We start from the raw sequence: 16,269 nt of genomic DNA on the forward strand, positions 1-16,269 counted from the left end.
AAGCCAACAAATATTAGGTTCATGCATAAGAGATCACTTGCCAGTACAATGCATCATTATTTTAAATATAATCACAAATTACACTAAATCATGGTATAATCTTAAATAGTTGCCATTTAAATTTATAAATTCAGATTGTTTCTTTGGAAGTGAGAAGCCTTTCAAAAGTGAAAGGATGTACATATATTCTCTAAATAAATGAATCTCGAGAAAGTATATCAGTGGCATGATCCTTGGGTGAAATATGAGACGTTTCGAGAGCCTTGGACCATTTCCGGAAATAGAAAACTATATATGTTATATGTTTGTTCTTGCCAAGAGCGCATAAACTTTGGAATTAAAAGAAGTGTCATAAACTCATTTAGCTATGTTTATTTCAAATTCTTACAGGATTTTTAAAACGTTCACAGTGGTGAAATACAGAATTTGATACCATCACATCCAAATATATATTTGTCACCATTGACTAAACCAGTTGCCCTTGCATGCGCCTTATCAAACCTCTCTGTACATTCTTAAATGGACAAATTAAGCTTTTTCATTAGGATGTGGCGAACTGTACACGATCCGCCCATGAACTATACGATATGTAGACTATTCACACATGAAATATACAACCTGTCAACCATCCGCACGTGAACTACGCTATCCGTACACTATGCGCATGTGAACTGTGCTATCTGTAATCAATTCGCTAATGAACTTTGCTATATGTAAGCTATCCGCATATGAACTGTGCTATCTGTAATCAATCCGTTAATGACCTTTGCTATATATACGCTATCCGCTGATGAACTATGATATGTGAAAGATATCCGCACATGAACTATGCTATTGTAAACTACATGTATAATCAATGCATGCAGTGTGAAGGAATGGCGGACTGTCTCGTTTCTTCTACAGGAGGATATTCAGACACAGCGAAATCCTTCTTTAGTGTGTGAAAAGAGCAAACGGCATTAAGTGATCGTAATTTGAAAATACTCAGCACTTGGTTGGGCACTCTTAAACTTTCAAAGTGATATGGTGCATTGTATTCAGGTACTGGTGGACAAGGATATAGTTCACGAAAGAGATCTGCAGCACCATACATAAAGGATGGAGGCAATCTGTCATAGAACCAGTAAAACATAGTACATATATGTCTCTGGGGTAGATAACAACGTCTCGCTATGCTGGATCAAGTATCAGCTTATATATAATGCATGATTACTGGCCTTCCCGGTCCATGTCAAAACTTGATCTCAGTAAAACATGAGCGTTATCAAGGTGTTTATAATCATGCTTCAGTAGTAGAAAAACAAGAATATTTATATTACAATTTCAAAATCATGCAATAATTGTTAGCGCTAAAGTCATTGCACGTGACCTTTAAATTGGGCTTACATCAAAACGTCTAAAAAAAAACTTTGTATTCGACGTATTACATAATCAATGGACACGCAACATTTAGACAAACAGTTGTGGAAAACGCAATGAATCGATCAAAGTCATTTTGTTTCAAAGTTTGCATCAAGGTTGTATCAACGTTTAAAGCTTGAGATGCCAAAAGCGTTAGTTTCCTCTCTGCTATAAAGTTATAGACGGTCATAGCTAAGTAATTTTAGTCAACTAAATGGAGGTCGGCTTTATGATAATGTGTTTTTAGTCTTCGATAATCAGACCGTTTTCACCTGGTTTCATTCGTATTTCTTTTAACTCTAGTGGTTTGAAATATTAAGTATGTTTAAAATGCTGATTGAAACACAATTATATTTTAATATATTTTTCCTCGTTTCTTTCTTTGTTTTTTGTTTTTTAAAAAGCTCTTTCATAAATAATGGGCCTAAGAATAACAACCATGTTCAGTTGAAAGTTTAATGCAAGATTTAATTATTTTTTTATTACATTTCGAGCACGAAGTTTACCTTTAGCACCTCCTACCAATACCTCAAATGTTAATATCTTGATAGCCCTTACTAAAACAGTTTTCCAACAAAAACAAATAAATACGTCCTTTTCTTAATCTGCATAGAATTGACCCCGTATCATATTTTACATACAATCGAGACCTATGGTTACCTTGTTTTCCTTTTTCCGTGCAATTAAAAAAGCGTTGGGCATGATAAAAGGAAGTTTTGTATTTAGTTTTACCTGCTCACCAAAACGACTGAATAGATTTTGATAGGTCTAGCGCCTTCTTTGATTAAGTAACCTTTTTACCCCAGAATAATAATAATAATAATAATAATAATGAGGACTTTGTATAGCGCCTAATCTTCTGAAGCTCTAAGCGCATTACAACATTAGACAGCACCTATAAGATAAAAGACATATAATAATACTATTACAAAAACAAACACCATGAAATTAGAAAAACATTAAAAAATAAAATAAAAAACATGCTGAGAATATTTCAGGTAGGAAACATTATTAGGTCTTTAAGTTTGTTCTTGCTGTCGAAATAAGTGAGTTTTGAGAGCCCTCTTGAACTGATCACTGTGTCTTTGTGTCTAAGTTCAGTGGGCAATTCATTCCACGTTGTTGGGCCCTGGTATGCAAAAGAACGCTGTTCATATGACTTTGTTTTCATAATGGGAATAATGAGTATACGATTGTCAGAAGAGGAGCGTAAGTATATCTCTGGTGTGTACACATAGATGAGGTCGGATAGGTATGTTAGACTAGAGTCCGACAGTGAAACGTAGCACATCGAACAAATTTTGTGATTGATCCTGGATCGAATGGATAGCCAGTGTAAGGTACAGAGCAGCGGGGAGGTGTGCTCTGATCATGGTACACTAAGTATGATCCGAGCAGCTGTGTTTTGAACTTTTTGAAGTTTCTGGAGTAGATATTGAGATGAACCAGACATAATTGAGTTACAATAGTCCAGTTTTGAAAGTACTAATGAAAACACAAGTGTTTTCGTGGCATCAACTAAAAGATATTTGCGAACTAAGCTGATGCGTCTCAGCTCAAGATACGCAGATTTGCATAACTTCATGACACGTTGGTGCAATGTGAGAGTACTGTCCAGAGTAACACTTAGGTTTCGTACTGATTGTGTGAATTTAATGTAGGAGTTGCTGATATTTATTGTTTGAGGTAGATGACGTGTATGAGAAAGTCTTTGTGTTGTGATCAGAATTGCCTCAGTTTTATCATTATTCATCTGAAGCTTGTTATATGTCATCGATCATTTTACATCAGAAATGCACCTCTCTACACCTTGGATGGTAGCATCAACTTCAGTTGGGTGGCTAGATTTGTATATTTGGGTGTCATCAGCGTACAATTGGTGAGACACTGGATGATGATCTATGACACTTGAGAGCGGCTGAGTGTATAAAATGAAGAGAACAGGTCCAGGCACAAACCCCTGTGGAACACCGCAACATAGATCAACTGGGCTGGAGTGTATTCCATTTGCATATACAAGTTGTGTCATGTTGATCAAGTAGGACTTGAACCACAGTAAGGCTGTATCATGAATGCCAAATACATGCTGGAGACGGTGAAGTAATATATCATGGTCTATTGTGTCAAATGCTGCAGACAAATCAAGGAGGGTGAGGACTGTAATCTTTTCGCTAGCCAACACAGAGAGCATGTCATTAACTACTTTTAGAAGAGTAGTTTCAGTACTGTGGCAAGGGCGATATGCAGATTGAACATTGCTAAAAAGACTGTTTGAATTCAGATGAGATACAAGCTGGGATAGAACAACCTTTTCTAAGATTTTTTATATGAATGGGAGATTAGAAACTGGGTGGTAGTTCTTTAAATCATTATGGTCTAGTGTTGGTTTCTTCAGCAGAGGCTTTACAATGGCAGTTTTGAAAAATGATTGGAATTCCCCGGATGAGAGAGAGGTATTAACAACATCAGTTAGTGAAGGCAATACTGGATCTAAGCACTCAAGCAGCAGTGATGTTGGAATTGGATCAAGTTCACATGACTTTGGTGCACTCTTCATCACGATTGTACGTACAAAATCCATAGAGACAGGTTCAAATGCTGCTAGTGGCATCAGCTGAAAGATATTTGCGAATAGAGCTGATGCGTCTCAGCTCAAGATATCAAGCCTTGCATATGTTCATGACATGTTGGTGCAATGTGAGAGTACTGTCCAGAGTAACACCTAGGTTTCGTACTAATTGTGTGAATTTAATGTTGGCGTTGCTGATATTTATTGAGGTAAAGGATGTGAATGAGAAAGTCTTTGTGTTGTGATCAGAATGGGCTCAGTTTTATCATCATTCATCTGCAGCTTGTTATATGTCATCCATCATTTTACATCAGAAATGCACCTCTCTACACCTTGGATGGTAGCATCAACTTCAGTTGGGTGGCTAGATTTGTATATTTGGGTGTCATCAGCGTACAATTGGAGAGACACTGGATGATAATCTATGAGACTTGAGAGCGAGTGAGTGTACAGAATGAAGAGAACTGGTCCAAGAACAGACCTCTGTGGAACACCACAACATAGATCAGCTGGGCTGGAGTGTATTCCATTTGCAGATACAGTTTGTGTCCTGTTAACCAAGTAGGACTTGAACCACAGTAAGGCTGTATCATGAATGCCAAATGCATGCTGGAGACGGTGGAGTAATATATCATGGCCTATTGTGTCAAATGCTGCAGACAAATCTGCTGTCTGTGCAACGTGATCCACGAATATTTGTTTAACAAACACTGGTATATAGTTGCTGTACATTTTTGCATGCTTTGTTCACTTTAGCTACATTCTCTGATTGTTTCCTTTTCTCCGACCGAAATGGTAAATCGGTGATTGTAATAATATTTGGTGTTACTGGATCTATTCTTCGTCTGTTTCATGTCCTGAAAAAAGGGATTATATCGAATCAAAACAGAAAAGCATCAAGGAAGGGCCCAACAAAATCCCACCAAAATAGAACAAAATAACAACCAACAAGCAAGAGTCAAAGGACTACTTTGTATATGAAAATGTCCAACCACAGAGGTCTAAAATGACATAATCAACGGTCAAGATATTGTTTAATCAACCACATTGTATTGATTCTTTGGAACGATTCGTTAAAAATTGCTTCAACTGATGTAAAAATATTGAACAATCATTCATTACCATCTAAATTTAGAAGCTTGGCATCTACCAGCAAAGATTGAGGAGAGCAAATGTTAAAGATAATACGATAATAAAGTATTCTTTAAATATTTTGTTCTTGACTTCTTTCTCTCTTTATTATATTTGTATTCCCATTGCACTGACTATTCCCCTAACTCACATTTTACCTTTATTGTACGGTAAATGAACATGAGGATAATGCATGTCCATATTTCCAATTATATGAATGGTTCGGTCACGTGATGTTGGTCTGGGCATTTATTATACACATTGTAAAGTCTAAGGGCTGACTTCGGTTCCAAATAACGAAGTTAGGAACTCTTTATGTTCTTCCTACCCCACCTCCACTCACGTCCTATGACGTCAGATCAAAATTGTCAACTCCAGACAAAATCTCAAGTCAGAGGAAAGTTCAGAATCTTTAATCTCACAGTCCTCTCTAAACTCCAACACTCAACCCTATAACAAAAGCACACACTGGCTTGGAACTGTAGTTTAATAAATTACTGAAGAACAATTTCGGGTCACGGTCACATGGCAAAATAGCGAATCTCACTTAGGATGGACCCGAATGTGTTATGGAGTAGGCTATTTTTGAACGATCGAAATGAGTAGAATGCAAGATCAACGCAACCTAAACGTGAAAAGTATGTTAGCTGAACAACAAGAAAACTTAATTTCGAAACTTTATTGTGCACCTCAAAATCTTGTGCTGTGTGATCGTGGTTAGTACAGATCACGTGACAGAGATTTGCACGATGACCGAAATGGATTGACGACTCTTAGCTAGATGAGTCTGGTTATGCATTCTGGCGCCATATGAAAAGGCTCATGCAATTAAACTAAAATCAAATATTTTCCTGATGGAATATACTGCCTGAACCACAGAAATGAAGAAATTTGGAATTACAATTATTAAATTATCATGTGTTGGGTATTTATGTTAGATTATATACCTAAAATTAAGATAGAGTCTTTCTTAGTTTATTTCACTTATGAGTGACTGAGTAAAATGTACAGTTCAATGAATGCCCAACTATTTAATTCTGGAGTAAAAAGTCCGTCACGATTTGGGGGTCACAAAGCAGCGTGTGAGTGTGCATATGGAACGGTTTGATTAGAACGTTTAAGGCACGAATACAACTATCTCTACTATAAATAGGCCCTCCTGTCTTATTAAAATGCCCCAGACACCACTTCAAAGCCGTTCCGACTGGAGATTAGATACTTCACAATGTTCCTGCTCGCAACTTTCGTTATCCTGTTGCTTTCTGGTGAGAATTTGACAATAGCACACTAAGGAAATTAATTTTAGTGCAGATGCAATTTGAAATGTATACATCTGCATGTTATTTACTTATTATTATTATTATTAATTCCCGCTTGATGAATTTTGTAAAATATAAAGTTTATTTATTGTCTTTACAGATATTGATAAAAATAATAACCGATTTCAAATATAAAGAGTACCAGAACGATATTCTGATCATTGTGTACTAAAATTGCGTTCCTTTATTAAAACGGATATAGGATCGTGGTGGATTGTCTCTTGTGACTTGCGACGATGCAGTTCCTTTTGGCTTTTAGCATCTCGTTTGTGTACAGACACCTGTTCTAGAAGACATATGTCCTTTATATATAGGTTTCCATGTATTACCGACTAATTCATGGCAAACAAAATAAGGCGGAATCTTCAACTATAATATTATCCATGAATATATTGTGTTCCTTTCGATTTCTATACCAACTGAGAGTTTTCTTTTTTAACAAAATGTTGACACAAGTTGACTGGTATGACCCGTGTCAATTGTAATGAAGTTAAGAGATACATTTAGAGTCTTAATTATATTGATCAGTGGACTCAGCACAAAAGAAAATGAACCCCAATAAGAAGTATCAGCAACGCTAAAACTCCTAACAGACGGTACAAGAAATTAAAAGGTAAATGGTAAATAGGGCCAGATCATAATGATTAACCTGTGTTATTGTCTGCTTCCCTCCAGATCACCACGACTATGGATTTAAATGAAAGATGGTCCTCCTATGTTTAGTGAATCGTCGCCTAAACCGTTGAGTTTGATTCACCTTTCGCTAGAAAATTAGCTTTATTTAAGTATTGATAAAAAATGTAGCGGGCAAAATGTTGGGAAGGTATTGACTGAGTAGTCAATTCATATAAATGTCAAGTGGTGTAGTGCTAAACAAAGAAATGAGAGAACGCAATAAAGAAGTTAGGGAACGCATGTAACTCACATGAGAAAGAGGGTAGGGGGATGGCAAGCGCGAAAGTAAAGGAACACGCAAGAAAAGTAAGGGAACACCTCATGCGTTCCCACAGCAGTACACCCCTGATACTTTCTGCATAAAACAGACTTACTGAAGTTGAAAGTTTTATTTGTCCGAAAAAGCCCGACAAATAGAGTTATGTCGATTTCTACACCTATATTAAAAACTGAATAGTCGTACTTCATCCACACAAACCCATTACATATTTAAGGACAAAATTCAGGTGACTGACTAAACTTGAAAATTAAGGGCTATTGATATTTGAGTAGGTTTATCAGTGTAGGTGGTTGTGGTATAGAGAAATATCACGTAGAATATGTAGTAAGTGAAAGGTTAAAATTAGTAGCTTAAGAAACTCTTGTATAAATGTTCAGGGACAATCCGTTTTGTGGAAAATATATTTATATGAACTGAAGAAGAAAAGAACGATACAGAAGGGGTAGAGCAGTACAAGGCTGTCAACTGGGAAGTCAAGAAAAGCATGAAAAAAGCAAAAGAGAACTGGATAGAAGAGCATGTCAAAGACATTGAGGGAAACTTGAAAAGGAACATCAGCAGGAAAGCATACCAACTGGTCTAAGTTCTAACAAGCACAAAACAACGACGGGTTACCTTCTTACAGGACAAAGCCGGAAACTGCCTCACAGAAGAAATATATATTCTGGAAAGATGGACAGAGTACTGGGCAGAACTTTACAACCACTGAGCCACAATAGATACAGAAATACTGTACGTCCCTCCAGCAACTAACAATGGCAACTCCCTTATCCTACGTGAAGAAGTAGAAGTCGCAGTGAGACCGCTGAAAAAGAGAAAGTTAGCAGGAGTGGACAACATCCCAGCAGAACTGATCCAAGCTGTGGGGAGAAGCAATGATTAGCAGCGCCCTCACAAACATCTGCAACAAGATCTGGCAAACAGAGTATGGCCATCGCCGTGGACCCAATCACTGATCATCATCTTTCCCAAAAAAGATAGCTTGAAACAGTGTCAAAACCACCGTACAATCAGTCTTATAAGCCACCCAAGCAAAGTCATGTTAAGGATACTTCTGAATAGACGAAATCCACAGACTGAAAAAATCATTGCCGAGGAGCAGGCGGGGTTCAGTGCAGGGCGCAGCACAACAGAGCAGAACTTCAACCTCAGGATATTGTGTGAGAAGTACCTCCAGCACCAGCAAGATCTGTACCACGTCTTCGTGGACTTCAAGAAGGCATTTGACAGGGTAGGGTATGCAGCCTTGTGGGCTACCATGAGACAATACCACATCAATGCCAGCCTCATCGCAGTAATAGAGCAACTCTGTGACCAGCCACAAGTGCGGTATACTTCAAAGGCAGCATATGGACTGGTTCAGAACGACAGTGGGAGTCAGACACGGCTGTCTGCTCTACCCCACACTCTTCAACATCTTTCTGGAGAGAATCATAGCAGACGCGCTTGAAAAGCATAAAGGGACGGTCAGCATCGGAGGCAGAACAATTACCAACTTACGTTTTGATGACCACATTGATGGACTAGCTTAGGAGAGAGCCTCGACAATATCTCTGCAGCCTACGTCATGGAAATCAGTGCAGAGAAAACAACATTGATGACCAACAACACCAATGTCATCAGCGCTAAAATCAGGGTCTAAGGTGCGAAGCTACAAACAGTCCTCAACTTCAAGTATTTGGGGGCAACTGAATGATCGAAGCCTGAAGTACTCTCCAGGATTGCACAGACAACAACAGCGCTGACAAATCTGAAGCCCATCTGAAACTACGAAAACATCACACTCATTTCACAGGTCAGACTGAGGCACTCACTGGTGATCTCCATATTTCTCTACGCCTCTAAATCATGGACCATAACAGCTGACTTAGAGAAAAGGATACAGGCCACAGAGATGAAATTTTTCCGAATGATCCTCAGCGTCACATATAAAGACCATGTCACCAATGAAGAAATACAGCAAAGGATAAGACAAGCCATTGGGCCACACGATGACTTCCTGATCACAGTGAAATAAACGTAAGCTGCAGTGGTATGGACATGTCTCACGATCATCAGGACTTGCCAGGAGAATCCTGCAAGGCACTGTACAAGGAAGAAGAAAGAGTGGCAGACAAAGTAAGAGGTGGGATAATAACATTCGAGAGTGGACAGGCGTGACATTGAGCGAATCACTGAGAAAGACGGAAAGTCGAGAGGAATGGAGGAAGCTGTTTTTTCGGTCTTGTGCGGTGCCCCAGAGGTTTACTAGACTACGGGATGATGATGATGATGATGATGATTTATATGAGCTAAATTATTTAAACTGATATTGCATTTTATGCCTAATGGATCACGGCATTGAAATAGAAGACTAATCAAGATGTAAGGACCGTTATATTTTTCATATACATTGGGCTTTGTGTATAAAGCGCGTGGCATAGACCATGATGTCATATAATGGGGGCTGCCATATTGGTCTTCTTCCAGACAAACCGTTCTCTTGTGAGACAGTCATATTACTACCATACTATGTAACCCGATGGCTATCAAACTTTTCAAATTGAAAGTACGGTTCTGGTTCTATTTCTAGTTTCAATCCTTTCCCTGAAGGATATAACGAAGCAAGGAATAAAGATATGGGACCTGTCTACATATGATGACTTCATCATCGTCCTTACAATGTGCAGAGCTAGACTTCCTAATTTTCTCACAGAACGTTTTAGCTGATTTATTTCAGACTTTGTTTAAAAGAACCTGATATAGCCACAGTCTCCATCAACAAGATAGATTTGTCCAGAAATTTAGACCATAACCGTTTTTGAATGTCGCTATAACTTAAACCAAATGCAAATACTAAGGTGACATAAATAAAGCTCTACTCACTTAATACATATTTTTAAAACTTTTTCTATACAGAATGCAATGCAGAGCAGAAATGCACAGGACATCCAAGAAAGCATAATGGGAAAATGTGCGCCAGCACGACCTGGTACATTGACGGCCACAAAGGGGCGTGCGGATGTGGTCCGGCGAATGGTGATAGCCAGTTTGACTGGAATCACTCCGGATTCGTGGCAGCTGCCAGTCAAAATGTTTTTGACAGCAATCCGAGTATTAAATGGTGTGGGCATATGTGTGGAAAATGCGTTAAACTCACCACAACTGGTATGTTTATATTTACACACATACATACATCCAAACATGCACTCAATAAAGCTAGCATTCGGTGTATTCAGCCATCCAGAATGTACATTCCTTTGGTACATTGATAAATTTGTTTTTCCAACAGGCCAACCTACCCCCCTTCCATTTACCCACATACCCTCCCAGCAATCCGTCCATACATACAAGCACTTCGAACATTACAATTTCTAAGTCGATAGAATTTAATTAATCAGAAATGCCCTCCGCTTGTAATTACTGGCCTTTCGAGCAGATAAAATAGAATCATTTGCACTCATTCAAACGAATTTAAAAGAAGCTTATCGATGTTATGTAGAAAACACCACTATTTGACAAGAAAAAATAATATATACGAGGAAAACTTGCAGATTCCAAGATTGACGACTCTAGAGATAAGTCGAATATTCTCACTCCTTTACACATTAGGACAGTAACTTATTCTACTTAAACTAAAAGCATAACATTCTCAACACCCAGCATCCCATACCGACTGGCTACATATCGTTTCACTAACTGAGACCCAAGAAAATTCATTTTACCTCTCTAAACAAGCATCCTATATAACACATCCAAATTTGTAGGTCTCTGTGTAGGAAAATTGTACTGTATTTCAATACATTTTTGTCTCTCAAGTGCTAAGGTTAAATGGAATTATTTCATTTATTGTAGGTGGTTTTGTGCCTGGACAAGGCAGCGCCGTCCCTGCCGGCCAGTCCCATGTTTTCATGGTGAGCAACTTATGTCCTAATGAGAGCCCAAACCTCGCCTGGTGCAACCAGGATAGTCACAATGGCTATCTCAATACACATGGCTACCATGCTCATTTTGATCTGGAGGATGGGGCTGGACAGATTAGAGCAATCGGCTGGGGAGGTCACAACCCGGAAGTGACATATGAGGAAGTGAATTGTGACCAAGCGCATCAGCAGAACTCAAAGACCCCAAGCAATAGCATGTATCACCAATGTCAATGTGGTCATCAGGGAAAATAAGAAATAAATTAAGTGGAAAATTATATTTAATGACTTTATTTTTCTTAAACCAGTCTGGATATCTGACATCTACTCATGTTCATTCCAGATCAAATAAAAACCAAAATTTTTCCTTCTCCCAAATTATTTACGGGAGGGAGTAACGATATAAAAGAGTTTAACCTATGGATTTTGATGCTCCTTAATAATAGTTAAACACTTCATAGTAATAACTGAAGTCGAGACTTGATACACTGATGCTGGTAAAATTATGGTTTCACCCAATGCTAAAAATAAATTAAAATAGAAGGTTCTAACTAAGCTACGAAAATGAATTTAGTAAAGAAGAAACGTTTCATTTTGTAAAATTCAATCGGAAAGATTATATGCTTACATAACCTCAAAAAGAGATATCAATAAGATACGAAGATCCATGTTCAATATATGTTCACTCATTATACGCAAATTCATTCAATTTAAATGTATTCAAATGATCAATGTAATTGTAATATCTGTAAGGCTTCATTATGAGATTCACTCTGATAACAACAACTACAGCTGGGAAAAAAAATATTTGTGATGCCAAGAAGATGTTCGAGGGAACCACGTGTCACTTTTTTGTGACCGGAAGATATCTTTGTAATGAGTTATACCCAAGGTGACCATCGACGGTCATCGGAATATATATATATATATATATATATATATATATATATATATATATATATATATATATATATATATATATATATATACAAGGGAGTAGCATGAAAATACATTTGTTTTGCTTTAAACATTTCATACTTTTACGTCCAATGTAAAGTATAACCTCAAAACCTGCATAAATACTCGTAACGACATATTTCAATGCCTGTGGTAAAAAGTAACTGAAGTATTCCAGGTAAAAGGCTAATTTGTACAAATTAGCCATGCACAAGTCAATGAAAGGACTCGAGCTGATCAACTTGAGCTATGTTATTGATACGAGCAGCCTTGTTCGCAAAGGTGTAAGACAGAAATTCATCCGTCTACAGACTCAATGACTGACAAAGGCACATGGGTACTAAATTATCATAACTAATGCATTGTCTAATTGGGCACATTCAGAACAGTGTCATTAGTGACAAATATATTCAACATATTTTTTTTTAATATTCAGCATGAAAATGAAGCTTGGTTTATTGAATATATTTTTGTTTTAATGGGACATTGGGATTCCTCGAAAGGCTTGAGGCGTGATGCTGAACCTTTCTTGATAAGGAAAATTAATCCGTTCAATGCTTTAATTAGATGTCGAAGCAAAATACATTATTTATTATGATTTGTTATTTGATTCTGTAAAATTAATTTATTACATTTTCTAAATATAAAATAAAAAAGCCTTTTTATTTCGTTTTAAAGGCATGCAGTGTGCATACCTTCCGATTCAGTGTTTACATTAGTTGCTTTTCAGGTGATTCTATTTTTAGAAGTATACAGTAGTTCTCTGTACAGTTTATCGAGAAACAAACACAATTGGGCATAATCACATGGTTATGTTCTGACCAATGGAAATCATCCCTGCATATATCAACTGATGCAACTGCAATTATATAAAAATGCTGGTGTTTCTAACGACTCTATTAAATAACCTATCTTAATTAACCAGCTTAACTAAATATGTTGTGATAATAAAGAAACGCACACTTACCAAACGTGCTATCAAGGAACGCCCCCGTACCAACAATTTCGCTGCATGTTTGTGGTACTAAATTATGTGACAATTTTAACATACTGAATAGACGTACGATGGAAAGAAGTAATATCGTTAGGGTATGATCCTTTATTTTAATTCAATTTGCTTATTATTTGTGCATGCTTCTTTGAAACATAGGAATCGTTTTCGTAAAAATAGGTATATTTAAAATGGATTTTTTACAAGGATGAATTTCTTTTAGAAAATGGGAATTTTGTTTCATTTTACCCTCTCATCACCTGCCGTGTATGAATATGACTTTTTCTCATCATAGTCATCACTAGAGTAACATGAACAGGTAATTTGTGTAAATGTATGTCGCAGTATTATGCTTGGGAAACATTTTACAGACTGCAGGATACAAAAGGCAAATAGAAGTTGATACATTATTAGTGATATTTTATCTTTGTTTTCTTTTTGATTGTTTCTTTGCTTGGGGCGGGGAGGTTTGTTTGTTGTTGCTTCGGTGGAGGTCTTAAAAGCAATACAAAACCAATATCATAAAAAATTGAAGAAAACAATGCTAGCGCACGACTAAGATATTAGGAAAATCAGTAATATTTATTGAACTGTGTTTCAAGTGTACCTACATTCTCGCTGTGATTCAGTTTTGGAACAGCTTTGTTTAGCTTAAACATTTTACTTCATAAATGTTTAGTTGGAAATTACAAGATGTACAATATATGATAAGAATAAAAGTCAATGGCATAACGTTCTTAATTGACGATAACAGAATTGTAAACAAATGTGAATATATAGCAGATGAATTGGAGTTTTAATGACAGAAATTGTAAGTTGTTCAAAAACCAGTTACGAGTCTCATAGTTAAACATCAACATTTAGCTAAATAGTACAAAACACAAAGATGAACAGTAAAGAATCTGCAACAAGATGAGAATAAAAAAAGAAAAGTCTGTTAAAGAAAAAATTGCTAATTAAACTTTGTTGGTTATTGTGTATAAAGTCGAAACAATGAGGAGAAAATAATGAACTTTAGGAGGACAGAATGGAGATGATGAGAAAAGAACGGAGGTGAAACAAAAGGAATAATAAAAGAAAATTAAAAGTAAGCATTGCTTCCTTGGGCAACAAGTCCTTGCAGAAGCGATGGGCAATCATTTATGTTTAAAAGTATATTTGCTATTTACAGCTATTCTTGACTCGGCCAAGGGCACACGTGTTAGTGTTATACGTGGTCAAGTAAATTGTTTTGGTTTTTTAATACATTTGTTCGAAAATACGCACGTTTACTTCACATAGAAACATTATATCAAAATATAAAAATCCATTTCACGTTAAATTACCATATAATGACAAGTGACTGAAAAAGTTTCATTCGATTTCCTTCCTAATAAACACAAGAGATAAAAGATTGTTGTGTAGTTTCTTTAAGTCACATCTACTGAGAGGTTAGCCAATTATATGCTGTGTAATAAAATAAGTCAGCTGTAATTTCCCTTACGTTGAGCATGATGAATTTGAAATGTCCTCCTGCCACAATAAAGGTGTTACTCAACATTTGTGTAACGATTATTTAATGCGCTTTTGATGTTAATAATATAGACCAAGGTGCTGTGGTTAGTTTTCCTTATAACATTTGTGGCCTGTAAGATTTGGTTCCTCGCCGGACAATTAACTGCTTCAGTTAGCACTACTGCGAAATTACTTTAGATTACAATGTCCTTTATGATAGTTACAGACATGAAAAATGTTATTGTATTTCTTGTTAATTGAAATGTGAGGGTTGTTGCTTTGGTCTCATAAATCATATCAGCCAGCGCGTGTCTTAATCATATGTGAATTCAGGCCATTGGAACTTCTGGATAGAAACTAAAGACCTGGGGCACCTGAAGTAATTAAACTTGTATGAACGGTAAAACCGTTTAAGGGATAACACAATTTCATATTCCCTGTAATCTGAAATAACTTCCTTTCAAGACCCTTGGCACCAATTTGATAACATGCCTACTCGACTCAAGCCATTCAATCAAATTACACTGTCATACTCAAACTAACGAATCACTGAGATGAAGCGGGTGTTCTCGTTTTATGTTGAAAATAATTTCTGCCCCTCGTAAGAAGTAAACCATGGCCCTTTCTAATAGAAATCTAACACTATACGTTTACCATCACTAGTATCGAGCAGCAGAAAGAACTTGACCCGAACTGACAGCGGCATAAAATATCACAATACACATTTATGATACCAATTTTGTTTTCCTTTTCTTGTTTCTTCTCAAAATGAAAATTATAGAATTTAGTTCAGCAAGATTCCAAATCAGTTTTTGCAAGGAACCAAGTTGTGCCATGCTCGATTCTTTTTCTTGACGCCGTGAAGCATATTTCGAACAAGTATTGGGAACTATTAATTGGTAATGCAAAAGTATATTCTGTGTCTCAAGCAAAAACAAAGACACTAAAATCAAAATCACAGTAGTGCTAACTGAACGACTGAGTGTCTGACGAGAAGCTAAAACTCAAACTGTAAATATTGTCTAACTGATTGCCTGACTCAGTAGCCACAAGTATGTAATGTTACATGGAGGACCAAATGACGCTGCTCCATATGTTAACCGAACTGAAAATGTGTTCGGCATGGTGATAACTGGAGCAGACGATAGGTAAAAATACATTTCCTATTACAGTGTGTCACAAAGGCCATCAACGAGTGAAATATCTCGTCGGCTCGCAAGCTCATAATCTGTCCAAGAGCTAACACTTAAAAAATACTTTATGTAATACACCGTCTACCATACTCAGCAGCCACATAGATGTAAGTTACAGGGAAAGACCAAACACAGATTCTCCCCATTAGTTGAAGCATTATTGGTCTAATGTCTAATTTTGATTTTTAATATTCTTGAAGCCCTGTACGGGATAAATACATTAAAAATATTAGTGTGCTACAGCACTGACAGTTTATCAACTATTGCAACAGTCAATGGATCCAGTTTCAATATTTAAAGATGCATGAAGTTTATTAAATATAGAAATATAGCAGATTTGTTTTTCTTTGGCTCCAC

At 36.8% G+C, this 16,269-nt stretch overlaps 1 protein-coding gene across 1 annotated transcript; it reads left to right on the forward strand.

Annotated features, from left to right (window-relative positions):
* The first annotated feature begins 6,278 nt into the window (after nucleotides 1-6,278).
* Nucleotides 6,279-11,557, forward strand: LOC149805101 (endoglucanase-like). Its single transcript, XM_089935886.1, has 3 exons — nucleotides 6,279-6,366; nucleotides 10,274-10,522; nucleotides 11,210-11,557. The coding sequence occupies exons 1-3, from the start codon at nucleotides 6,327-6,329 to the stop codon at nucleotides 11,530-11,532; spliced, it is 612 nt and encodes a 203-aa protein (XP_089792012.1). The 5' UTR covers nucleotides 6,279-6,326; the 3' UTR covers nucleotides 11,533-11,557.
* The last annotated feature ends 4,712 nt before the right edge of the window (nucleotides 11,558-16,269 follow it).

This window comes from Sinohyriopsis cumingii, chromosome 2 (assembly GCF_028554795.1).
Source record: "Sinohyriopsis cumingii isolate HCF-2022 chromosome 2, ASM2855479v2, whole genome shotgun sequence".
NCBI classification, from domain to species: domain Eukaryota; kingdom Metazoa; phylum Mollusca; class Bivalvia; order Unionida; family Unionidae; genus Sinohyriopsis; species Sinohyriopsis cumingii.

Excerpts from the sequence above, each read along its gene's own strand:
- LOC149805101 (XM_089935886.1), top strand. The coding sequence starts at position 6,327 with ATGTTCCTGCTCGCAACTTTCGTTATCCTGTTGCTTTCTG. Across the intron at positions 6,367-10,273 it reads CGTTATCCTGTTGCTTTCTG|AATGCAATGCAGAGCAGAAA; the intron begins GTGAGAATTTGA and ends TTTTCTATACAG. Across the intron at positions 10,523-11,209 it reads CGTTAAACTCACCACAACTG|GTGGTTTTGTGCCTGGACAA; the intron begins GTATGTTTATAT and ends CATTTATTGTAG.